Raw genomic sequence first — 26,227 nt, 5'->3', positions numbered from 1 at the left:
AAAAAAAAAAAAAAATAGAAAAAAAACGAGGAAAAAAATGAGAAAATTCCTACAGATACAATAGGGCCTTCGCACTGTCAGTGCTCGGGCCCTATTAATGGCTGTGTAAACAACAAAATAAAAAAACAGGAAACATAAATTTACACTATGAAAATGAATGAATGCAGTGGCGTCAATTGGGTATGGCAAGGTATGGCAGCTGCCACACCTTGGCTTCAGGGGAAAATGTAAATGTTTTGAAAAAAACACCTGTATCTCCCCCCTCCCATATCTTGAAATGTGATGTCCCAGCGTCCCTGACGACAGTGGTTGCTAGGTCAATCTCGTTTTTAGCACACTTTTCAGTGTTACTAACTTACAAAAATGAAAAGGAAGCAGGCAACCCTGCAATTTTCTTTTTTTCAAAAAAAGAAGGCAAATGATGGGTCCAATGTTGCCCCGGCAGCAGAGGGAGAAGTAACGGGTAGGGAAAGCGGGAGTCAGGCTATTAACGAGGCTGTTAGCCACTCCATGTCCATGTGATATTGTTGCACTGACATAGTGAATGAAGTGAACAGAATGAGTTAAATTGCGTTTGTCAGATACGCTATTTTTGCTCTCTAACTATCCGAAAACGGATACGTATTGCGTAAAGGCGCATTGACTGACTTGATCAACACGTTGTTAAAGTGTAGTGTTCATAGTTATGTTAGCAGGATGTGAGTGAGACTGCATTTGAAAAAGTTAAAATTTTCTTGACAACACAGATACGCTACATAGCAGACTTCTGTGATGAGTATTTGCTGAGCATGTTGATTGTCGAGTTCTGTGACTCGTAACCTTGCCATACCTTAGCTGCGACTTAATTGATGCCACTGAATGAATGACAGAGTAATGCACATGAATGAGTGAAAGAATATTGCACTTGAATGGATGGAAGAATATTGCACATAATGGATGAAGAATATTGCACAGTATGAGGTAGCTTATTGGTTCAGAAGGTTCACAGCTTTGGGGAAGAAGCTGTCCCTGAGTCTGTTTGTTCGGGTCCGTATGGACCTGAAGCGCCTGCCAGAGGGCAACAGGTAAAAGAAGTGGAAACCGGGGTGGGTGTTGTCCTTAAAAATGTTCCTTGCCCAAGTACAAGTTGCAACTCTAAGATGCAAAGCGAAAGCCATCAATAACCAGACCATGGACTGTGTTGTAGGCATCAAAATCAAAATGAGTGAATATTTGGAAAAAATCTAAACAAAAAAGTTTATCAGTTTGAACATATTGTAGATATCTTGTACTTACAGTCTTTGTAGGTTGAACAGGGTTTGCCAATCATTGTATTCAACTTGTGTTTTACACAATGTCCCAACTTCATTAGAATTAGTATAAGTATTTTACCATGGGTGATTTCATTTCCTCCCTCAGTAAGCTGATTCTTTGGAAAAACTAACATCATCATCTCACCTGCACGATACTCGTGCCAACGCCTCACCTCGGCCCTTTGATTTGAAGGAAGTAGCAAATAGCACTGAGGTAATCATGAAATGTCAAATACCAGTGAATCACTGAGCAAGTGATAATGAAAACTATTGGCTTGGTTTCAGAATGAGAGCATACTCATCATACTTTATAATTAGGGCTACAAAACTGGCAGTGTCACCTAGGAACTGGTGAGGGACAAATTTGGGTACAACTTTGCTTGGGAGAGGTCATGATGGGATGTGTTTTCAAGGAGAGAATTGGAGGAAGAGTGAAGGGGGAACTAGCTGTCCATGTTTTCAAATATCAACAAACATGACATCATCGAAAAATCACTTACGCTGCCTTTAATAGTTTGACGGCTGGTAAAAAATTACCCTCTGAATTTCATTCCTTGCACATGTCATATTTGACGGACCATGAACTGATGTTTAAGTAATAGTCGTTTTTTAAATACTTTATTTATCATTAGGCAATAGTTAAATAAAAACTGCTTCCTCATTAGGACCCATGTAACTAAACAAATGTAGTGGTCCTTGTTGTAAAGTGTTAATCAGTTTTCTCATAGATTTTAAACTTATATTCAAAAGATCCATTCATCAGTCACTGATGGCTGCCTTTTCATATTCAAGATCTCATTGATCTGCTGCTGGTCAGGTTGCCTGTCCATCACAGGATCAGGAACATTTCCAATTTCCAGTATTAACTTATTTGATTCAGGTCTATCATTGAGAAAGAAAATGTAAATAGTTGTCATAGAGCCTCCAGTGGATAACATAGTGGCTTAAAGGTTGACACTGTTACTGCAACTCCAGAAGGTTGCCGGTCCAGATCCAGGCTGGGGCCTGTCTGAGTGGCATTTGCCTGTTCTCAATGTGCTTGTGTGGGTTTTTTCCTGGTACTCCAGTTTCCTCCCACATAACAACAGGTCTGTTACGCTAAATGGTGATTCTAGGAGTGAATGTGGAGGAGAATGTGCAGCCTTGACGTGGAGCAGGTATCTGTCCAGGGTGCACCCATACCTTTTATCTGAATGAACTAGGAAACTCTCCAGCAGACCCCACGTGACTCTGAATATAAATACAAGGATATGGATAATGGATGGATGTATGACTAGATCGGGGGTCGGCAACCCAAAATGTTGAAAGAGCCATATTGGACCAAAAATGCAAAAAACAAATATGTCTGGAGCCGCAAAAAATGAAAAGTCTTTTATAAGCCTTAGAATGAAGGCAACACATGCTGCATGTAGCTATATTAGTTATAACTAGGGGAAGATCTTTTTTTTCATTATGCACTTCGAGAAAAAAGTCGAAATGTTGAGGAAAAAGTCAAAATTTCGAGAAAAAAGTCAAAATTTTCGAGGAAAAGTCAAAATGTTGAGAAAAAAGTTGAAATGTCGAGGAAATAGTCAAAATTTCGAGAAAAAAGTTGAAATGTTGAGATTACAAAGGAAAGGAAACAGGAAGAAAAAAAAGAAAAAGAAGAAGAAAAAAAGGAAAAAAAAAGGTCAAACATTTTTGAAAAAGCTCCAGGAGCCACTAGGGCGGCGCTAAAGAGCCGAATGCGGCTCTAGAGCCGCGGGTTGTCGATCCCTGGACTAGATGGACCCAGGTAAAAAGATCCACAATAAGCAAAAAACAGTTAGAACAGAGTTTCCAGGCAAATATAAAGTGAACTATATAATAGATGAATTATTCCTCCTAAGAAGGCTTTCTATCACATCCCTGGTTCTGGATTAATTTGGAAGAAAAAAAAACTGTCTGGTGAAAAGATGCGGCCTGCTCACTCCTCAGGTTAAGGAGGAGACCTGAGCTCAGTGCGGGGCCCTCCCGGGGTTGGTAGAGGATGGCAATGCCCAGGACTGTTAGGTAGGAGCACTGGGTGATAAAATGGGGAAAAAACCGGGACAAAAATATAAAAAAAAAAAAAAAAAAAATTGGTTTACTAATCGTTTCATTTAGACAGATGTGTGGAGCACCTGCGAGGCAGAAGGATGGTGTTAACAGGGAAGAATAGAGGGAGGAGGAAGTGTGCTGGAGGAGGTGGAGCAGCTGGATCAAAGGCTATTTAAATAAAAAGTGGGAGTGTGCCGGAGAGTGCAGTTCATCTAGATTTAACAGTGGAGAGGCTCGAGCATCAGTCCAACCAGCAAACTACGAGTCGTTTCCCCCTAAGAAACGCGGACAGCGCCGAGAAGAAAAGCTTGAATCATGTGTGGTAGGATTTTCTTTTTTCCTTCCTTCCATTTTTTTTTTGTTTAAGCTCAGTTGTTGGAAATCATTATGCGATTCACAGTGGAGGATTAGAAAGGCTGACAGCGGTTCTTACGGTGACACCGCTGCAACAGTGCGTGCAAGAAAGCATCAAAAAGGAAAAAGTTACCGTCCCATAGTTTTTTATAGTTACTCAAATATTTACAAAAATTGTTGTTTACGTTTATGTCTGAAATGAAGTCGTCGGTCGCATGTCTTCAGGTCTGTTACAGCTTTAAGCACAACTGCTACGTGTCATTGAATCGGATGGGTGTAAACTTCAGGACAGAGCAGCACACTCTCGGCTTTGACACTTTTCAAAACAGGACTTTATTGACAGTTTATCATACCAAGTTCATGATATGACTGACCACAAACCACGTCCATCCCGGAACATTTCACAACCTCGTATAGCTCTGGAGGGCATGGACGTTTACAGCCGAAAGTAAATCTTTAACAGTCCATCGGCTTCACCTAGTTTTCTCCAGGAGGAGGTGGAGATTGTTTCACCGCAGCCGCTCTACCTGGCCGCTCCAACACTGCGCGCTATGTGCGTCCGTCAATGGCCAGCTGTGTCTGCGGGAGCGGAGCTGGCGCTGCTGCTGCTCTCACTCCCTCTCTCTTACACACACAAACACACAGAGAGAAACCACACATTCAGCTGAAGCCGGAATTATGGTTCTGCGTTAAATCGACGCAGAGCCTACGGCGTGGGGTTACGGCGTAGCAGCCTACGGCTACACATTACGGTGCGCGTCGCTGCGTACCCGACGCCGTAGGCTCTGCGTTGGTGTAACGCGGGACCATAAATCAGCCTTGAGTTTCCAGCACTTCGGGTGACATTATACTGGCCTACAGTCCACTATTCAAGCGGTTTCATCTCCCCATAACCTGAGTAACTCAAAGTAGATGCAGATAGGACTACACTGATGCAAATATTGTGCTTGATCTACTTAAAAACTAAAAAAATAAGTCAACTTTTTGCATGAGATTTTATATAGATAGATATAGATATATATAGATTATCTCACTACCTCAAACTGCTGCACCTTAAAATGTTTATAATTTTGTACATAGAAATTCCACTTTTGTCTATTGTTCATTTGTTTATTTAACACCTTAACACCATAGAGAGCGAAACTACCAGAGTCAAATTCCTTGTTGGAGATTGTTCGAACCTGGCCAATAAAGCTGATTCTGATTCTGATTCTGATTACGTAGATCAAGAAAGACTAGTCTTTGTATAAACTACTTAATTTTGTGTATGTAAATAATACATTTTGCAAGTACAGTCAAACTTAATTGTGTTAAGTTTACTTTATTTATCAAAATTAAGTTGACTTTACTTGCAAATTAATTTTGTACATACTAAAAATTAAATAGTTTATACAAAGACTAGTCTCTAGTTGCCTTAATTTTTTTTAAAGTAGATCAAGAAATATATTTTTCACTGTGGTGTTCTACTCAAACAAATAAAGCATGTTTCATCTAAACGTTGGTCAATCTGCCCAATAGATTAAAATTGTTAAAGGAAAAGTAAATACAACAAGATTATTGCTTGTAGTTTGTGGTTAAATGAAAAGATTGCCTGGGATTACATAAATACTGCTTGTTAAGGAAAAAAATGCACAATGTCTTGTTTTTTATAATAATAATAATAATGACTTGGATTTATATAGCACCCTTCAAGGCACCCAGAGCGCTTTACAGAGATCATTATTCATTCATACACATCCTCACTGGTGGTGGTAGCTACGTTTTGTAGCCACAGCTGCCCTGGGGCAGACTGACGGAAGCATTTTTGAACAAATGCAGATTAAGTTCAAAACTAGACGTATTCATGTAAAGCAACAAACTTCATTTCTAATTGTTAATATCACAGATTTAAATAAGTTATATTTACATGCGCTTAGATTTATTTTTTTTTCCAGTGTATTTAGTTTCATCTCCCTATAACCTGAGTAACTCAAAGTAGATGCAGATAGGACTAATCCTGCAACTTTTCCACTCTACACATATTTTACACATAACAACTACACATAACAACTCTGAAAAAATATATCAGATGAAAAATATTGACTTTAGTGTATGTCTTCACTCAACATGAAAGTAACCACGATATAATAACTGTGTGTGCAGCATTATAAATCACTGGACTTAATGTGTCTGACATGAATATCAGAGAGGCAAACGTATTCAAGTATTAAAATAAAGATGCATCTGTGGTCTGGAGCTGGGTAAACGCTCGGCCTCTCAGAGGATCCAAGTCATGTTTCTGTTGCTCCTTCTTTAAAAGGGATCTTTGCTTACCTGAATTACCGAGTGCCTCGCACCAGAAAGGAGATATTTGAGACGCTGGTGAAGGGACTGCAGAGGCTGGAGTACAGAGGGTACGATTCAGCAGGTGAGACACCCGGCTTCACAGACTACACACAGCACACAAAACTCGCACAAAAGCTTATAGTCCTCCCTGACGGCACCTGTGTGGCATATACCCTCGAGAATACGATCCTAACAGCATTTTTACAGTGTGCAAGGCCTCTTCATAATGATTTAAAGTGGAAGTACTTTCCTGCAGCAGTCGAACCCTTTAAGTGAGCAAGTCAGAAGACTGGGGGCACCTACTGATTCCAGATGAATTTGTACGTGGTTACCTGCGTTAGTGAATCGCGCTTGTCACCAGAACTGGCAGTAAACGCTACCCTTTAAAATGGCACTGTAATCACACCTTGGCTCTGAAGTTTTTCTTGCTATTTGTGTAACTGAGCAAATCCCAGTTGAGTTTAAAGCCTTGGATGTTGGAATAGAATAAACTGGTGCCACCTACAGAGGAGGAGACAACAAAGGTGTGCCATTAGTTATGACACCATCTGTTTGTGCATCCTATTTAAACAGGATCAGGTCCTTTATGTATGCACACAAAAAATAATGTGTTCTTGACTGACTTAGATTAATGTCCTAGAAACTTCATATGACCTCAACTGTATCCTCCATCTGCTAACACCAGCTTTTACTTCAAATGTAGTGATTTCCATTACGGAGGCTTGCTTTTTATCTCTTTATGGAAGATATCCTCGTAATCAGACTGCATGAACACATTTATGGGACTGAAACACACCCGGAAACACCGGAAACACTTTGATTACTGTTGTAGTGAATTCCAAGCAAACGCCTCTGCCTCACCTGTGTACAGGTATTGCTGTGGATGGCCCAAACAAGACTGATGGCGGCAGCAACAGCATCTGCTTGATCAAGGAGAAGGGGAAGGTCAAGGCTCTGGATGAGAAGCTATACAGTAAGTTTGTGCACTGTATTTTTTATTATTTCTACAATTTTACTTAGGTCAAAAGGCCAATAATCTTATGGCCTTACCTCATACTCTCACATTGGCCTTAGAAATCCCTCAAGGGCTGTTTGTGTTATAGTAAAAGGATTGATGTTGTGTTTTTGTTGTCCAGAGGAAGGCTCTCTGGACCTGGATGTGGAGCTGTGCACACACTTTGGAATAGCTCACACACGCTGGGCCACACACGGAGAGCCCAGCGACCTCAACAGCCACCCTCATCGCTCCGACAAGAATAACGGTAATATGTCCTTATGTATTTTCTTGCATGCTGGTGTGCTTTTAACATTCATGTTTAAAGGACTATTCAACAAAGGGGGTTAATCGACCCTGGATTAGATGGTAAGGAGGGTAAACTTGAGCTGCATGAACTGATATGAGTCAAAGCAGTTTTGGAACATGTGTTTGTTGCCAAATCACAATTCATGTTGGTGATATATGTCAGAATAAAATGCTGATTTAAGTCTCAAGCAAAACTGAAACTGTCATTCTATTTAATTGATAGTGTGGTTAGAGTCCCTACAGACAGATCAAGGCCATTTAAACTTTTTAAGTCTAAAAAAAGTAAATAAAAATTACCGTTTGTCTTACCTGACATCTTTTTTTTTTTTTTTTTTACCTTGTCTGCACACATATTAATGATTGATACCATGACGGTAGAAACCAAAGGCATATATATGTGCATTATTACTATATTTAATATATATACATATATATACACGCATACATACGCATACACATACATAAATATACACATACGAACCCAGTGATTTTTTTAAATTTTTTTTTTTGGGGGAGTGGGGGTGGTGACATCCACTGCCAATCCAGGAAGCAGGAACACAGGGAGGCTCGCGTCAAGCACTGGAAATCTGCAACAAAAACCACAAACAAAACACAAAAGGTTTTGCCTGACATAATGACATAATAATGACATAACCATGTCATTATTATGGCTTACATGTCATTATCGTCATTATCGTCATTATTGTCATTATTAGTCAAACATGTACAGTAGTCTGCACGTCAAGAGTCTCCTATCTCTTATGGAATGTGTTATTATTTGGGTGTGTTTCAATTTTACTTCAGGTTTATTTTTAGATTGTTGAGTCTTCACCAACAATTACGGTGAAACAGCTTCAACTTGTTTCTCTGATCTTTACACTTCCTGCTGGATTTTCAGAGTTCGTCGTCGTCCACAATGGCATCATAACCAACTACAAAGAGCTGAAGAAGTACCTGGTACGTTATAGTTGTATTGTGTTCATTATGTCTTCAGATTGATATTCTATGTTTTCTTTTTTTCCAGACAAAGTTCCGACTTCTTACCTTCCGTCTGACAGTTTCAGCGGTTCTCCCGCCTTCCTCAGAGTGACATTCTGGGGAAGGTGGGAGAACTGCCGAAACTGTTAGATTGAAGGTAAGAAGTCGGAACTTTGCCTGAAAAAAAGAAAACATAGAATACCTGTTAAGTTATATTCTAATGCTACTTGGACCCGCCCCTTGTGTCAAAGGTCGTAGAGTAGGCTTGATTTTATGGAGGAGATTATTTCTGTTAGCATGTCTGAGTAGTAAAGACATGAGACATGAATTAAACACAGATATCTATTTGATCTAGTGTGTGTGTCTGGTTTTGACTTTCCTAATTTGATTTTAACCAGGATTGTCCAAAAGCTCGTGGTATGCAAAGCAAAACTGGTGGGACAAGTAGAACAAAAAACAAGAAAAGCTCTTTGCATAAATTATTTTGTCACAAAATGCCACCTCAGTGAAAGAACCATGGATGTAAAATTGAAAGTAGCTTCTGGTCAGTAGTAGCAGTACTTTTTTTGATAAAGTAATTTTTGATAAAGAACCCCACCTAGAGGGGTGCATTCTGTCTTCCTCAGTTTGTTGTGACATCATGAGGAATGACAAATGGAATTTCAAATGTTTGTTGTCCTTCCTGCTCTGAAAGGTCTCGTGCCCTATGAAACATTATTCCGGTTAAACCGGAATGGTTTGATGGTTATTCATGACCTGCATTTTTGAAATCTTCCTCAGATCAGCAAAGGCTATGAGTTTGAGTCTGAGACTGACACGGAGGTGATCCCCAAACTGATCAAATACGTCTATGACAACCGAGAGGGTCACGTCACCTTCTCCACGTTGGTGGAGAGGGTCATCCAACAGCTGGTGAGTTGCTCCCATGGCAACAACAAACACTCACCAACACACTAACCTACTGTGAATGTCTTTGTGTAATACCAATAGTTCTCCTTTTTCGTCTCCTGAAGTGCTGGAAATAATTATGAATAGCTTCCTGCTGGGTGTCATACGGTGTTTCTTTAACCAGTCACACAAACTTTGAATCTGGGAATACAATTATTTAATGTTGTGTGAAATGTGTCAAGTAAAAACACCTCACTAGTGGAAAAAAAAAACATTCTCCATGACAACTGCCCCAACAGCATCACGGGTGACATCATCAGTCACGAAAACAGATTAATAGTTTTTTTTGGACGTCACTGAGCTTGACTGTCTTTTCCATTGTGTGGGTAACGCTTCAGAGCTTCTCACTCAATGCTAAGTAATGGAATCCAGATAGTCCAGTGTCACAGCAATGACACCCCTCCCTTGGATTACCCCGCTCAGCTTCACACCCATTCAGTCCAGCTCCCAGTAACAACCACAAGCAGCCTCGTCGCCAGTGCTTGTAAACTCATCTGATGTTGTACAATAAATGTTTTATTTCTTTTAAATCACCCTTCCCACCACACCCTTCTCTTCCTCAATTACCCTGCTGCACTGACACCCCTACATTTTTCAAGCCCCAAACAGCAACAGGAGACATTTGTTTGTGTTCAGTGAATAGTTCTCTTTGATATTACACGCTTTGCTGGAAAACATAACTTAAACATTATCAGCTGAAATCTTGCCATTACCCCCTACTCCTCACAGGCCAGCATTTATTTATTTTCAGATTTTCATCAGTCTAATGTAAACTTTCTGTGTCTTCCTTCGTTAGGAGGGAGCCTTCGCTCTGGTATTTAAAAGCCATCATTACCCTGGAGAGGCCGTGTCCACCAGGTTGGTAAACACACGTATACATGCACTCGGACATGTTGCTGACATGGTCCTCCACATGTGGACCAGGTCAGACTCAGTGCAGATCATTCACACTGTTATGACCATGAAGCAATGCCAGATATAGCTTTAAGAGACGCCATTGATTTATGACTTATGGGTTGAACTTGGTGACAGGACTTTGGAACGTTCTCTGATTACAATTAGTAAGCGTGCCGTTTTTCAGTGGCTCATGAGGACGTGAGTACATTCCTGTCTGGCGGCATGTGTCAGTACTTTCTGCTTCATAAGACCAGAATTTAGGTTCCCCCTCTCCCTCCTGGGCCTCTGACTGCTGGGCGGCCAGCTCTACGCCGTCTTCCCTGTGACTCATTTACAGGGAGACCAGAGAGTTTCCTGTTTCAGCTCTGGGAAACGCATAAGACTTTTGACTTATTACTTATCATCACTTTATTTTACGTTACACTTTTCCTGGTTCAGTGAACTATCAGGGATCAGAGTAACAGGAGATTGCTCGAGCTCAGTGGAAAGTTAGAGACTGGCAGTCAAACGAGCCGCGAGAGATAGATGGGCTGTAACTTGTGGTTTTATTCAGCAAACAGCTTCCTTGACAGCCCTGCTGTTGTCAAGGCCACGTCCTGGCAATCTGCTGTCCAAGTTAGAAACTTTTGGCGCCACGGTTGTCGACTGGCGTGCCTGCATTTTCCGAAGAAAATAATCTGGGTAGATACTGTGAATTTGGTCGGGTTTGAATAATCAAGTGAGGGGGAGACATTTGTAATCGTATAAAAAACAACCAGCATCCTTGTCCTTGTCATCAAGGATCCACCTCTGAGCAGGATTTATTCTCACCACATATGTGCATCTTTTTCTTCTTGTTTTTTCATGTTTCCTTTTTGCAGAATAGATCTTGTCTTCTTTGTTTTTGCCAATCTGTACAATTTAAAATCCATTTAAAGGAACTTCCGATGGACATTGAGGTTGAGTTGCTTTCCCGACAGTCTCTGAGGTTTATCCTTGTTGGCACTCTCACTCGACAATGCTTTCATTTTCTCTTCGGTGGTTGCTTCCTTTTGTCTTTGAGCTGCCTCACCGATAATCTCCCCCGTAGCCCCGAGGTTATTTTAAAGCCATCGTTGACCATTGCTGCTGATGTGCGATATGATGCCTTTACGCCATACACAGTTGTTGCAAAAGAGCATCAGGTATGTTTTTGCCAACAGTAAAGACCGGGAACCATGAAACTGAAAAAATAATCAAATATTTCTTCAAAGGAATTGAAGCAGACGGTTTAACATGAACAACAAAAAACTGTACACATCAGCCAGTTTATATTGAACCTCTGGTATACCTAATAGTGGTGAGTTTTTGCCTTAAGATTATTGTTATCCAATCCAATTTATAAAATAAAACCCTTAGTAGACCTTCAGTCATAGCCTACACGTGGTTTCCACAACTACGAGCTATGCGCTGCTCTCGGGCATGCAGCTGACCGAGCTGCACTCTAACATGGCTCTACTTAAACCAAAACATTTGGGGTTTAACCCACAGCTCCAAGGTGAAAGGTCTTGCAGTGTCACAACAACAACATGTTGAGGTGAAACAGCTGGACGAGCTGGAAACTGGAAGCAGGCACGAAGGTGCCACTGACTTCCGATTCATAACCTCGGGTTCGCCAGTGGCCTTTAGCCAAGCACCTAATGGCTTCTTTATGGTTTCAATAACTGACCTTTAGAGTCAGCACACTCTACATAAAATTAGCTATTTTCGTTTTATTAGTATTTCGAAAACTGTTAAATGTGTGTAAACATTGACTAAATGAGGTACTAGTTAAGTTGAAGGGCTAGTTAAAGTTTACTTTCATGTTCGAGCAAAGACGCAGGAAAAGAGTGGTTGATATTTTTCTGAGGGCGGCAACTGAGATGAAGCTTTTTTTCAGCCGCAAGTTAAACCACAGGCACCGCCAATAGTGCAATGTGGTTTAACAGGTCATGTGCCTTTCTTATGTCAAATAATGACAACGCATTCAGCCCTATATGTCTGGTACTGATATGAACCATTTCCAAGTTTTTCATGTATTTGGATTTTCTAAATACAATCTAACACTAAGCTAAGACAATCCGGACTGTTATTGGAGCTTAAGCATAGACATCATGTTGCAATGATGTCTGCTAAGACAAGGATAGCCATCTCTCTCCCTCCCTTAGTGTAAATATTGTACTGGATAGTGTGAACCACATGTGCCATTTTGCAAGTCTCCCTTTTCAAGGCCCACACCCCTTTACACAATCAGAGGTCTGACGTCAATGCAGCCCCAGAGAAACGCAGAGGAGAGGGAAAAGAGGGATCCAGAGAAGAGAAAACAGAGAAGAGGCCATTTCTTAAGAGCCAGTGTCATGGTGGACTTGCCGCAAAGAGGATTGTTTTTTATATTCTTTTGGCACTTGATTGTTTTTCTAGGTTCCTTTGCAATCACCTTTCTTTTGTCTTTTAAGATTTTTGTGGCGCTAGCAGCCTGTATTGGGAAAGTAGGTAGACCGGTCGCATGGGGTTGCACCTCCTCTGCCTCCATAGCCAATAGGAGAAGACCTCATGGGAGCTGTCGTCAGTAAGGAAGACGTGACTCTGTCCATGAAAAGCAACATCTATGTTGACGAGAAGTGGATAACTTTGAACTCATTTAATGGCTCCAGACCCACAAGCTTCCAGGGGATTTGGACTAAGTAGAAGGATGTCTGCATAGGGGCATGTTTGAACTCAGGCTTGTAGAAGAAGCTCAAGTAGACACACTCAATCCAGTGATGAAAAAGGGAATGGATGGAAGTAAAGAGGGGAAAAGTTCAGTTTGATGTGGAATGACATATTAGGTTCAGATGTCAGGCTACAAAGCAGCAGGTGCGATCCTAACTGACACTGTTGTGCGTCTTGAAAGTCTAATCCTTCCCCCACTAACCCAATCTCTCTCTCTCTCTCTCTCTCTCTCTCTCTCTCTCTCTCTCTCTCTCTCTCTCTCTCTCTCTCTCTCTCTCTCTCTCTCTCTCTCTCTCTTCTCTCTCTCTCTCTCTCTCTCTCTCTCTCTCTCTCTCTCTCTCTCTCTCTCTCTCATCCTGCTTTCCCCTCCACCTGCTTCATTCTTTTCCCGGCAGGAGAGGAAGTCCATTGCTCATTGGTGTGCGAAGCGAGCACGCGCTGGCGAACGAGGACATCCCCATCCAGTACAACAGTGGTGAGCACTATTCCTCTCCTCGTATGAACTCTGCACCCTCACGCGCTGCCAAAATGCACGATGTCTGAGCACACGTTCAAAGCATCATACGTACTAAACGTACTAAATGATATAAAAGGGTATTTTTCATTCTATCTGTGAGGGCTGTTTACAAATCATTCAGCTAGTTTAAATCCTCAAGTCATTTTGTTAAGAAATGAACCAAATTCAGATGTTTTTTCGTGTGATCATAATATAAATTATGGTATGGTACTTGAAATATACTATAATTCAAAGAAAGATTGAACTGTTTCCCATGACAGAGCTGCCACAAATGAAAACAGGAGCAAATACTGAATATTTGTTTAGCTTTATTTTTGGCTGCTAATATGATGCAGCAGTGTTTATTTACAGCTGCAGGACAGAGTGAACTGGACTAAGTGAAATAGTAAGGCTCAGTGATGTGTTTTTTTATTCCTTTGTGGCAACATTGGAGCTCTACTGCACAAAGGAATATGCTGAATCTGCCTCTGGTTACATAAGCAGCATTTGCTGGGTTTATCAATGAATTTGTTGTAAATAAGAAAGGAAATTACGAGATTTAATCTTTAATGCTTTACTGCCGTACTCTTCGCTGAGCCAAACAGTGCCTGATTCATCGCGATGTACAGAAAATTTCCATTTAGTGCTGCTATGTGAAATGTGAAGCCTTCCACATGAAACATCTCACTCTAGAAAGATTTCAGATGAAGTCTCGCTGGACTGCAACAAAGATGAGTCTTGTGATTTTCTCAGACGCAGCCGCCAGAAACAAACCCGGACTGACTTCGAGAGTGCTCACTTGGCATAGAGTTGAAGTAATGTAACATGAGATGTTTTGGAACGCAGTGATTTATTGTGAAATAAAAGAGGACTATCTTGCTAAGCCCTTTTCCTCAAAAACTGCCATGGGACATCTGTGTATGAGTCAAATACAATGTGGTTAAACATCACAGGATTCCCACTAATAGAGACACACTTTTGAAAGGAGGTTTGTTGTTAACTGTTGAAATGTCCCACACTTCAATGAGATCATTTTTAGTCATAGTTACCAGCAGCAATAGCTCTCTTATTTCATTTGTTGTTGCTTTACATCGTCTTATCAGCGAGACTCATGATTGTTAATGGTTCAAGTGAGACTGGTTCAAAGTCCAAGGCACACAGGTTTCAGGAAGTGTGAAAAATCTTGGTTTGTTCTTGATACAGTGGATCATAAAGCCATTTGGATCCTCCTTAAATTGTCTCCTCATGGACAACAAAGAGAGAGTAATAAATAGATTTTCAGCAAAGACAAAAAAAAAATATATATATAATTTCGAATGAATGGTTTAGATTCTAATTGCTGAATTAAGAAGGCAAAACCAGAAGGAGAAGAGAAAATAGATTATTCTTGTGTAACCAGGTTACTTCCTGAAAGATCATGGTTCACTACTGTGCTCACATTTTTTTATAATGTGTTGGACGGTTTTGGCAGCCTCTTTGATTATACAATGGTGTGGACTGAGCCATCAAATTCTCAAATGAAAGCTCCTGGTTTTGATTTTTGAGGAGGTTTCACCTTCTGAATGGAGGAGAAAACATGTTCACGAACCAACTGTTATTTGGATTAATAAAAAAATGTCATTAGTTATTTTGCACTGCAAAAACAGCCCCTCCTTAAATAAGCCTAATTTTTCATAAATCTAGTCAAAATTGTCTTATTTCAAGAGAAAATATCTTTGTGGATTGGGGTTAATACAAATGTTCTTGAGTACAATTCTTATAACTAACTAAACGATTTAAAATAGTCTTTTTTATTTTTTTACTTTCTTAGAAATTAGTTTTCGCAGTGTGATTCCTTGATGAAGATCAAGATGATCAACATCTTTTTAAATGCAGTCTGGAAGCAATAATGTGTAGCTCTTCCGTTACATCTATCGTGGCTCATTGTTCCATCTAAAAAGATCTTTGACGTGACCATAACATCAGTCTGACCGATCTGTTCACATAAGTGACTTGACTGACCATCAGACGTTTTAGCTACTAAAAGAACGAGCACTAACATTTGACTTTTGACTCTGTAGGTCACTTCAAGGAGGGAATACAAGAGAAGAACAGCCACAATCGGCCTGACTGCTCCGACGCCATCAACTCAGTGGGGGGTGGCAGAGCGGTGGAGTATTACTTTGCATCCGATGCAAGGTGAGGAAGCACTTTTCAGGGTGTCGTGTTGTGAGCCCTACGTGGGACCATGTTTTTGAACTCTAGATTGTGAACTTTCCATTTTATTCTGGAGGCATGTACACATGATTATAGGACATTGTCATTTACCCATCACATCTATTCATGTTCATCTGTGTGTCTCTGCACCTACAGTGCCATCATTGAGCACACCAACAAGGTGCTGTACCTCGAGGATGACGACATTGCAGTCGTGTCCGAGGGGAAGCTGTCAATCCACAGGATAAACCGGCAGGCCGGAGAAAACCCAGTGAGAGCAATTCAGACCTTGCAAATGGAGCTGCAACAGATCATGAAAGGTTAGACAGCTGTTGAAAAAGCTTTTGTGCATTTGTTACATGTTTGGACATGTCATGGTTACTATTTCCGTTTTGAGCTCTAAAAACAGTGATTAAATCTGCACATAGACTGAGACTTGCTCCCCCCCTGCTGGCTGAATTTGGGATACTGCTGGTCATTTTTCAGCTACAATAATTTTGACTTTGTCAACATGCATCCTAATTTTTGACTCACCTTTTGGGAGAAAAGGTTTTGTATGCTATCCTGCAACAACAAATTGGCTGATATGATGCTGCTCCTTTTGCAGGAAACTTTGAGGCCTTCATGCAGAAAGAGATCTTTGAGCAGCCGGAGTCTGTAGTGAACACCATGAGAGGCAGAATTTGCTTTGACACCAACGCAGGTAATCATTGATCTTGTATCAGTTTTTGAGCTGACAGCCACATCAGACCAAAGGATTTTGTTCCCCCTGCATATTTCCCCTTTAAAATCTGTGTTGTGATCTGTGTAAAGACACTATTCCTCTCCCAGCAAATAGAACCATCTTACCTTTTGTTTTCTCAGTGCTTCTTGGAGGCCTGAAGGACCACCTGAAGGAGATCAAACGTTGCAGGCGGCTCATCGTGATTGGCTGTGGCACCAGTTTCCACGCCGCAGTTGCTGTAAGTATAGCCACTGAATCATGACTTTGTGTTAGCTTGAAGAGGACATTTCATGCGATAGAGAGTAAATCATTTGTCACAGCGAAGTCCAAGTCAGAATGTGTGAAATATCGGTGGACTAAAAACATCTATTATTAATTTCCCCGCTCTTCAGACCAGACAGATTCTTGAAGAGTTGACAGAACTGCCTGTCATGGTGGAGCTGGCAAGCGACTTCCTGGACCGCAGCACACCAGTTTTCAGAGACGACGTTTGCTTCTTCATCAGCCAATCAGGTTACACTTTATTATCTGATGTACTTAACCGTCTCTTAGTATGTATTTCTTTTAATTTCTAAGACAATGACCATGAAAACCTCCCACCTTCTTCATTTATTTCTCTTGATGGAACCTTTTTTGCTATAATCACGCATTTTGAGCATTGGTTTTCATTTCTTTTCTGCAACCTCAGGAGAGACAGCAGATACATTGATGGCTTTGCGTTACTGCAAGGAACGTGGAGCGCTAACAGCCGGTATAACCAACACTGTGGGGAGTTCCATTTGCAGAGAAACCGACTGTGGAGTACACGTCAACGCTGGGCCGGAGATTGGAGTGGCGAGCACCAAGGTACAGTTAATGCTATGAGCTCATGGGTTAAAGAAATACTTTTCTGAACCCTTTCGTCTACATTTTTATGAAGCTTGATTTGTGTCTTTATTATGCCGTCAAACTTGCGCAGACATAGGACAATATTTTTCCACTTTCCAGAAAAAAGCATAAATATTTCACTTGGTGTTGATCATAAAGACTTCCCTATAGAAATATGACATATGACAGCATAGTCAGCAGTCAAAAATTTGACTTAGGTTAGAAATGTTTTAATCATTAATCGATTTTACTTGGAGTAGACATATTTGAAGTGTGCTGATTTGTGCCGCAAATATTTATTAAGCGCAATAACTCAATAAATACAGTATGAACATGAAGCCTTGTCATTTTCTGTGTTGTATACTTGGGTTTACATAAGTGTGTCGTGTCTGTGTGTGATCCAGGCTTACACCAGTCAGTTTGTGGCCCTCGTCATGTTCGGCCTGATGATAAGCGAGGACAGACTCTCCCTGCAGCAGAGAAGACTGGAGATCATCAATGGCTTTAAGGTGCTACCTGGTCAGTACGCCGATGTAACGCAAAGCCCTTTGTGGTCAACATGAGCAAGAGCATCTTTAAATGTGCACACAGATGGTGAACCGCTTAAGCCTGTAATCATGGTGTAAAACATAGAGCCAATTGCACAAACCATGTTGGGCAAAGATTTTCCTTGAAGTCGGAAATATTATTTGAGGGTTTCTCTTTGCTTTAAATGTATACTTGAACAATTCAGTAATATTGGTCAAACTGCTGCACAAAAGATCTTAAACAGAAATGGGAGAGTTTATCAAAGTAAATGAATTAAATGATGAAATCCAGAGAAGAGTGCTTTTCGACCAGGAGAAGCTCCTCAATAAACTTAACGAGTGAATGATTTTGTATTGTAGATATTTCCACCATGCATGAGGAAAATAAAATAATCAGTTCCCAAGAAACCGTAGAACTTTATCAGAGTAAAACTTTTACAGTTAATAACTTAATGACTTTGCTCAACGAAGGGAGCCTTTAAAAATATTCTGTATAATACCCTTAAGTCAATCGCTCAGCTAAGGAGTGATTAAGCTTTAAAGTTAAACCATTAGAAGAAAGTCTGCCGCTGCTTAGTGCAGCTGGCACCAGTATTATTGTTCCCTTACCTTGGAAATGTTTACCTGAGTATCATTTATTGTTCTTCCACCATCACAGAGCTGATAAAGAACGTGTTGTCGCTGGATGAGAAGATAAAAGCCATTGCAGATGAGCTGTATGAGCAGAAGTCTCTTCTGGTTATGGGCCGAGGTTACAATTACGCTACCTGCCTTGAGGGGGCACTGGTAAGTGAACAATCACAGTCTACAGACAATAAAAACTGCTAGTCACTTCCTATAGCTTTGCATAAAATATGAGCTTAGAGTAGGAATTTTTGAATTTTATTGCATTAAAAAGTCTTACAATAGTTGTGATGTTGCCTCTGCTGTTGTCATCATGTGTCATGGTGTCCTGAGTTTGTTTTTTCTTTTTATTTGTTCTGATGAAGAAAATTAAGGAGATCACATACATGCACTCAGAAGGCATCCTGGCCGGAGAGCTGAAACACGGTCCTCTAGCACTCATAGACAAGGACATGCCGGTCATCATGGTCATCATGCGCGATGGCTGCTACACTAAGTGTCAGAATGCCCTGCAGCAAGTCACTGCCAGATCGGTAGGTCCTGGGAAAATACTGCTGACAGATCCCTGCAAGCAGGGAAGTACGCTTGTGTTGCAGAGAAATGCAACAACTTAGATAAATATTGTTTCCTTCTTGGCCTCTGTCTCCCACAGGGTCGGCCCATCATCCTCTGTTGCCAGGACGATTTAGAGATAACCAAGAATGCCTACAAGACCATTGAGTTGCCACAAATTGTGGACTGCCTGCAGGGCATCCTCAGTGTCATCCCCCTACAGCTGCTGTCCTTCCACTTGGCAGTCCTACGAGGATATGATGTAAGTAGTAGTGATTACCACCAGCTAAACCCCGGTGAGACGTGTTGTGTCTACTGTAATCATAAATGTTACGACGATGGTAATTAGGTTACTATTTTATTATATAAGCTTATCAGGACAGAATTCTCAGATTCAGTTACTATTCTAATGAGTAGATGTAATAAACATGAGCTTTAGTATAATAGTATAAACAATCACAGAGATGATATTGAATTGTGTATTTTAATATTTTTTTTAAAAAGGTATCAACATGACTAAAAGACATATAGCAACAATGGTTTTTGAGGAATATCAGTACCTAAAAGAAGGTGATAAGGAATCTAAAATTTAAAAATGTAAGCCACTGTATGTGTACAGTACTCTAAACCATTGTGAGCTTTATAAAACATGTGTTTTGATTCTGTACATAACAAACATAACAAGACTCTGTAAAGCTGTGTGTGATGTTAATTCAATATTAACATGTTTTACAGTGAGACTCGTTTTAAACCTGTGTGTTTGTGTGTATGTGGAACAGGTTTCACTTCCTTGTGACTTCTGGCTATATTTTTATGTGAAGCAATTAATTTGGCATTGTCATGACATACCGCTCAACACTTTGGAGCACAATGTAATTAGATACTTTATAAGGTTGTAGTACATGATATGTCTTTCCACCGCTGTCTTTTATCAAAGTCCCAGACTGTTTGGTTTAAAGCTTTACATATATGCTCATTTACATTTTGAGCAAGGCGGGTACAGTTACACCCAATCACATGTTTGCATTCCCCCTACAAGGCAAACCAAGCTCACCAGTCACTTGTTGCAGTCTGCATTGTATTATATTTCTGGAGCGGTCCATACAGAGTCATGTTGTTACGTCCCCATGGGCAAAAGGTAATGAGGAGAGGCCACAGGGCCGTAACACATGTATATAGTTACACTGTAGTTACAGAGTAGATTTACCACGGGAATAAATATATCAGTCGTAAGGCACCAATGAGTAGCCTAGTCAGACATCCTAATTCTTTTCCTCTTCGCTTCGAGGAATAAATCTGGTTTGACTTCAATTTCCAAAAGAAAGTACCAGTGGATGCAGAACAAACAGCCACTGGACATCACTGGAAAGACATGCATTCAATCAGAGAAACAAAGCATGTGGTGTAGGCAGAAGAACGAGCATAATAGCCTCAACAACAACAAGTAACAACGTGTTGATCAGAGGTGTTTCTAGGAATTCTGTAGCCATGTTGGTTGTTCTGAAGAGCAGCTCTCAGACACTCCTACATGATTCATCACACAAAGCCTGGCCCTGGCTCAAACAGGGAATTATCTGGAAGTTAACGGGTACGGCTGGGAAAGTTAACCCATGTGTGCATTCCCCATCATTGTTCTAGCTTGTGTCTCTGTGGAAACATTTTCTTTTAACATGTTTTCTTGTTATTTCATTGTAGAAATGAAATGCAAATTCCTTTAATTACAGTGAAATCATGTCACTTATCATTGTTACACCATCCATCCTGGTACTGACAGCATGTGCATGTATGCAATTTGCTATAACAGAACTGTTCTCTGTTTTGCAGGTTGACTGTCCTAGGAACTTGGCCAAGTCTGTGACAGTGGAATAATTACAGTTCACAAAGCCCAGAAGATGAGAGGTGGCTTAAGGAGATTTACAGTGCAATTGTGCAATCTACAATCAGTGTGTGTGTTTGCAGGCATGTATCTGGGTGAGGTTTGGTTGTATTTGTTTGTATGGATATATATGTGTGTGTGTGTGTGTGAGAGAGAGAGTATGAGTGAGACTGGGAGAATGGAGCAGATGAAGGTGGTGTGGGGTACAATTAACTTTTAAAAAGAGAAATGTGAAACCTGACCAATACACTGCTGAAGACAGAGTGGTGCCATTGAGGCGTGCGGAGAAAAACGTTTTTGAAAACAACATTTACTCAGCCAAAGACACCTGCTGTGCCTTTTTCTAATCACAAGTTGAGCCAAAATCCTGTCGCAGGCATTGCAGAAGAGCTTTGAAATGGTACATTGAAGTGTTTACAATTGTGCAATATGGACACCAACCATGCATTATGAATGTACACAATCACTTTCTCTTCCTTTTTTAATGAATTTATTAGTCATGTTGGGGGCTTTAGGTGCCTTGTTTGCTTTGAAGGAAAAAAGGAATTGCATTTCTTTTTAAATTTCATTTTGTATGTTTCTTTGCCAAAGTACGGATTCACTGTGCTTGGAGATACAGAAACCAAAATCTGTTCTTCATTCTTCATCTTCATTTTTATTTTAAACATATAATGTCCTTTCCGCCTCATGGAAAAGTAACTTTTTTTCCCCAAAATATCTTTATGTCCTTGTTGTCATAATGGATTATATTCCCTTATTTAAAGAGCACTAAGAAAGTAAGAAAGAAAATGTATCTTGACTTTTAAAACTTTGTCAGCCATTTGTATGGATTTTATGAAAATACTATTATGTATTTAATTGGTTTCTTTTTGTTTAAATAAATAGTTTGATTTATAACTTTTTGATTGTATTTTATACTGTTTGTTTTTTTAGAAAAGCACAATCAATCAAGAAATCGATAAAGCATTATTTTTTAAAGTGAATGATTGTCTTCTTTCCCCCCTGTTGATGTGTTTGTTGGGTTTGATGCTGTTTATTTGAGATGTTTTCAATGATTTAAATAGAACATGTATTTTTTGTCTTTTGTAACTTAAAATATAAAACTTTTGTAAAAACAATTTTGTAATACAACCTAAATTACTCAAAAAATAAATACATTCCCAATCAGAATACAGTATAGAACAAGTTTGTGCTTTAAACGTAAGTTTTACTGTTGTAGAATGGTGCAGTAAATAGAATAAAATGCACCACAAACAGACAAGGCAACAAAATATGGTGTTCAAAAACACTTCAGATTCACAGAATGGTACAGCTTTATTTTCTACAAAAGGTTTGTATCTTCTCCAAGTCTTCAAGTTTTTAAAAACGCTGTGCCTCATATGAGTACACTTAAGTGTCCCTCTGAGTAGATTCTGTAAATGTTTAGTTTGTTCAAAGGTACTCTTACATTTTTAAATTTGCTGACAATTAAGTTACCTTACAGAATGTTGTTTTACAAAACATTTAAAAATATAAATTAAACTCCATAACAGGGAGAGTTTGAAGTTAGCCCAAATATTGCATCAGTTTGATATAACATCACACTATCGGGTCTAAGTTATGTTTACTTTTAAATTAAGTAGGTTGGATTATTGCAAAGGCATCTTTACAGGTCTTAACAAGAAATCAATCAGACAGCTGCAGCTGATCCAAAACGCTGCTGCCAGAGTCCTTACAAACACCAGGAAACTGGACCACATTACACCGGTCATGAAATCACTACACTGGCTTACAGTGAGTCAAAGGATAGAGTTCTTACTGCTGGTCTACAAAGACCTGAATGGTCTTGGACCAAAATACATGCTTGATCGGTTCCCGGCAGCACCCAGACCCCTTAGGTCATTCAATTCAATTCAATTCAATTTTATTTATATAGCGTGCCGTCTAATACAACAAAATTTGTCTCTAGGCGCCTTCCAGAGACCCAGAACATGACCAGCAATTATTACATAAACAATGGCAGGTAAATTACAGTACATTGTAAAATGGTTGAAAAATGATTCTTTAGATAGTCAATGGCTGGACTCAGACAGAGGTGGACAGAGTACTCGACCAGTACTTGAGTAAGAGTACAAATACTACTGGTCAAAATTGACTCCGTTACAAGTAAAAGCAGCTCAGTCAAAATATTACTCGAGTAAGAGTAGAAAAGTACTTGCTTTTAAAGGTACTTAAGTATCCAAAAGTAAATGCTTTTAAATGTACTTTAAGTAAAAGTAAGAGTAAGAGTAAGAGTAAATTTCTTATTTTCCACATCAGTATTTCTAAATTAATTTAAGGATCTTTTAACTCTTGTTTCTGAGAATTCGATGTTGAGTTGTTGAAAGCAGAGAGGTAGTTCTGCTTCGGCAGACACAATAAACATTTGAAAATAAATGTCTGTGGTTTGTCTGTGCCCTCGTTTTTTACTCAAACATTGAGTTAAGATACGGCCAAGGATTTTGTCAAAGTCCCTGCTCCGAGTCCGGCTCATTATCAGACTCAGACGACTCAGCGGATTGTCTTTCTTCTCCTGACGCAGGCGTAGCCATTGTTGCGGCTCTGTCTTGATTTGTTGCGGCTCTGTCTTGACAAACGCAGGCTACTTTGGCGGTATCGTTATGAGGAGGCTTGACGTATTTCCGCTTTACGTACATCCCAGTGGAGAGCGTGCACTGTGATAGGTCTCCTCCTTTGACAAAAACAGCTTGTGTCCAATAGGATTTTAGGGAAGAAGAAAAAAGAGCAGACCTGAAAGTAACGGGTACTTTTCAGCCTTCCTAGAAATTTACTCAAGTAAAAGTAAAAATATTTGTCTTGGAAATATATTCAAGTAAAAGTAATAAGTACCAAAGAAATCTAATACTCAAGTAAAGTACAAATCCTCTGGATATGTACTTAAGTACAGTACTCAAGTAAATTTACTCTGTTACTGTCCACCACTGGACTCAGAGCAAGTGTTTTGCAATGATCTGGAAATCTCAGAGTTACCATTTATTAGTCAAAGCATTAAACATCATAAATGTTTCAAAAGCATTAATATTAGCACAACTCTGACAGCCTGGTGGGAATTCCTTAAAATAGCTAAAATTTCACTTTTTCCATGTGACCGTACACCCATCTGGAACAACCCAGACATCCTGAAAAATGATAAAAAGATGGTAAACTTTGCTCAATGGAGAGACCAAGGAATACGGTATCTACAGCATGTAATCATAGAAGGACAGTTTGTACCTTTTATGTTCAATATGGAATTAGCAGTAAAAAATGTTTAGAATACCAAAAACTTAAGGCCATAATAAATAAAACATATAAACTTAACCAATTAGACCTACAACTTCCCGCCAGGATAATAGAATTATTGAACCTAAGCACTCTAAAGTTGTTATCAAAACTTTCAGTCTCTCTTCCGATTTCAAAATGGGAGGCGGATCTCTCTCTTAACACCGACCAGATTTCTTGGTCACAAATATGTTTAAATACTTTCACTATGACTAAGAACCCAAACTTACAACTTATACAGTACAAAGTTCTTCATAGAATACATTATACAGGACAAATGATATTCCAGATGGGCTTTGTCACCTCTAACATCTGTTCACAGTGCACAGAGAACACCCCTGATAATTATATGCATGCTTTATGGTATTGTACACCGGTACGGAGGTTCTGGACGGAGATTTGTAAGGATTTATCCACATGGATCAACTACAGAATTCCAGTGTAGCCCACGATATGTATATTAGGTCACCTGGGAGATATTCAAATGGTATCTAACTGGATACACCTGGTTCTCACTGCCTTATGTATCGGTTTTGTGTTTCGTTTGTGGTTTTTGTTGCAGATTTCCAGTGCTCGACTTGTGCTTCCGTGTGCTCTTTCTTCCTGGATTAGCAGTGGATGTCACCCCCCCTCCCAAAAAAAGAAGAAGAAAAAAAAAAAACTTACTGGGTTTGTATATGTATATGTATATATATGTATGTGTATGCGTATGTATGCGTGTATATATGTATATATATTAAATATAGTAATAATGCACATATATATGCCTTAGGTTTGTACCGGCATGGTATCAACCACTAATATGTGTGCAGACAAGGTAAAAAAAACAAAAAAAACAATGGCAGGTAAAAACTCCCCTAGTGGGAGAAAAGCCTGGATCTGGTTTGTTGTGTGTCCCAAGAACCAGAACCAAGCAAGGTGAGGCAGCGTTCAGTTATTTTGCTCCACCGATGGAACAAACTTCCTGTAGACCTGAGGTCTGCTCCAACTGTCAGCTCCTTTAAATCAGGGCTAAAAACATTACTGTTTACTGAAGCGTACTCTTAAATTAAATACTTACCTGCTGTACTCTACTGCCCTTACTTTTTAACAACTTGTGCTTTTTATTATTTTACCTCTTTTCTTATAATTTTATTTGTTATTTACTGTTTAATTGTGTCTTGTCGCTTTTAATGTTGATGTAAAGCACTTAATTACCTTGTGTTGAATTGTGCTATACAAATAAACTTGCCTTGCCTCGCCTTTATACACTGACGCAAGTGCATTTATCTTGTAGGCTCAAGGCTTGTTAAACAGTGTTCCCTTCATTGATATCTGCGAAAGAACTCATCAATTCATCCTTTCATCTTTATACTTTGGTTCTTTAATTGATAAGTATGGAGGTAGATTTGTGTCTTAATTATTCAATCAAAAAAAAGATTGCTTCAATCAAAAAATATATTTTCAATTAAAAAAAATTCCACTTCAATCGAAAAAAAAAAGTCAATCAAAGAAAAAAAGTGTTTGAATGCAAAAAATATTTGAGACTCAAAAAAATGCATTTGAACACTGTTTTTCTTTGATGGAAATGTTTTCTTTGATAGAAGTTAAGTTTTTTTGTTTGAAGCAACTTTTTTGATTAAAGTAGTGTTTTTTGTGTTTGGGCCATATTATGGGTAGGACATTTGTGTCTTTATCATTTAATCAAAAAAGAAGTTGCTTCAAAAAGAAAAAAATATTTTCATTGAAAAAAAATCACTTCAATATAAAAAAAACTTTTCCAATCAAATAAAAAAGTGTTTGAATGCAAAAAAATATTTGACACCCAAAAAAATTAACAATTGTTTTTGGATTTAAAACATTTTTTCGATTTGAAGTGATTTTTTTTTTTTTTTTTGATTCAATCATTTTGACACAAACATCCCGCAGTGGTCCGATGCTTCCCCATTGGTCAGCCCAGAGTCAAACATGTTTGAGTGACAAGTGTCTACAGAGTCTCAAATATTTTTTTGCATTCAAACACTTTTTTTCTTTGATTACATTTTTTTTTTTTGATTGATTGAAGTGAATTTTTTTTTAATTGAACATATATTTTTTCTTTTTTTGATTGAATAATTAAGACACAAATCTACCTCCGTAGATAAGCAGAATTAAAAGTTTGCCACACAAAGTTTCACCCCCACCAAAAAAATTGCGCAGGCGTCAGCTGTGCGCGGTGACGT

At 39.3% G+C, this 26,227-nt stretch overlaps 1 protein-coding gene across 2 annotated transcripts; it reads left to right on the top strand.

Annotated features, from left to right (window-relative positions):
* The first annotated feature begins 3,555 nt into the window (after positions 1 to 3,555).
* On the top strand, positions 3,556 to 21,896 carry gfpt2 (glutamine-fructose-6-phosphate transaminase 2). Of its 2 annotated transcripts, none has more exons than XM_061725149.1 (19): positions 3,556 to 3,672; positions 6,004 to 6,111; positions 6,901 to 7,002; positions 7,169 to 7,291; positions 8,231 to 8,289; positions 9,091 to 9,222; positions 10,055 to 10,116; positions 13,260 to 13,339; positions 15,421 to 15,538; positions 15,713 to 15,876; positions 16,164 to 16,259; positions 16,421 to 16,518; positions 16,673 to 16,793; positions 16,969 to 17,126; positions 17,552 to 17,666; positions 18,333 to 18,460; positions 18,664 to 18,831; positions 18,951 to 19,112; positions 20,675 to 21,896. In XM_061725149.1, the coding sequence occupies exons 1-19, from the start codon at positions 3,666 to 3,668 to the stop codon at positions 20,717 to 20,719; spliced, it is 2,046 nt and encodes a 681-aa protein (XP_061581133.1). In that variant the 5' UTR covers positions 3,556 to 3,665; the 3' UTR covers positions 20,720 to 21,896. The 2 variants fall into 2 exon arrangements, with proteins under 2 accessions (XP_061581133.1, XP_061581132.1); XM_061725148.1 differs by having other exon boundaries at positions 7,166 to 7,291.
* Positions 21,897 to 26,227: the final 4,331 nt, after the last annotated feature.

This window comes from Cololabis saira, chromosome 7 (genome assembly GCF_033807715.1).
Source record: "Cololabis saira isolate AMF1-May2022 chromosome 7, fColSai1.1, whole genome shotgun sequence".
NCBI classification, from domain to species: Eukaryota; Metazoa; Chordata; class Actinopteri; order Beloniformes; family Belonidae; genus Cololabis; species Cololabis saira.
The sequence above is the reverse complement of the archived record's forward strand: the minus strand, read 5'-3'. Positions and strand labels throughout refer to the sequence as shown.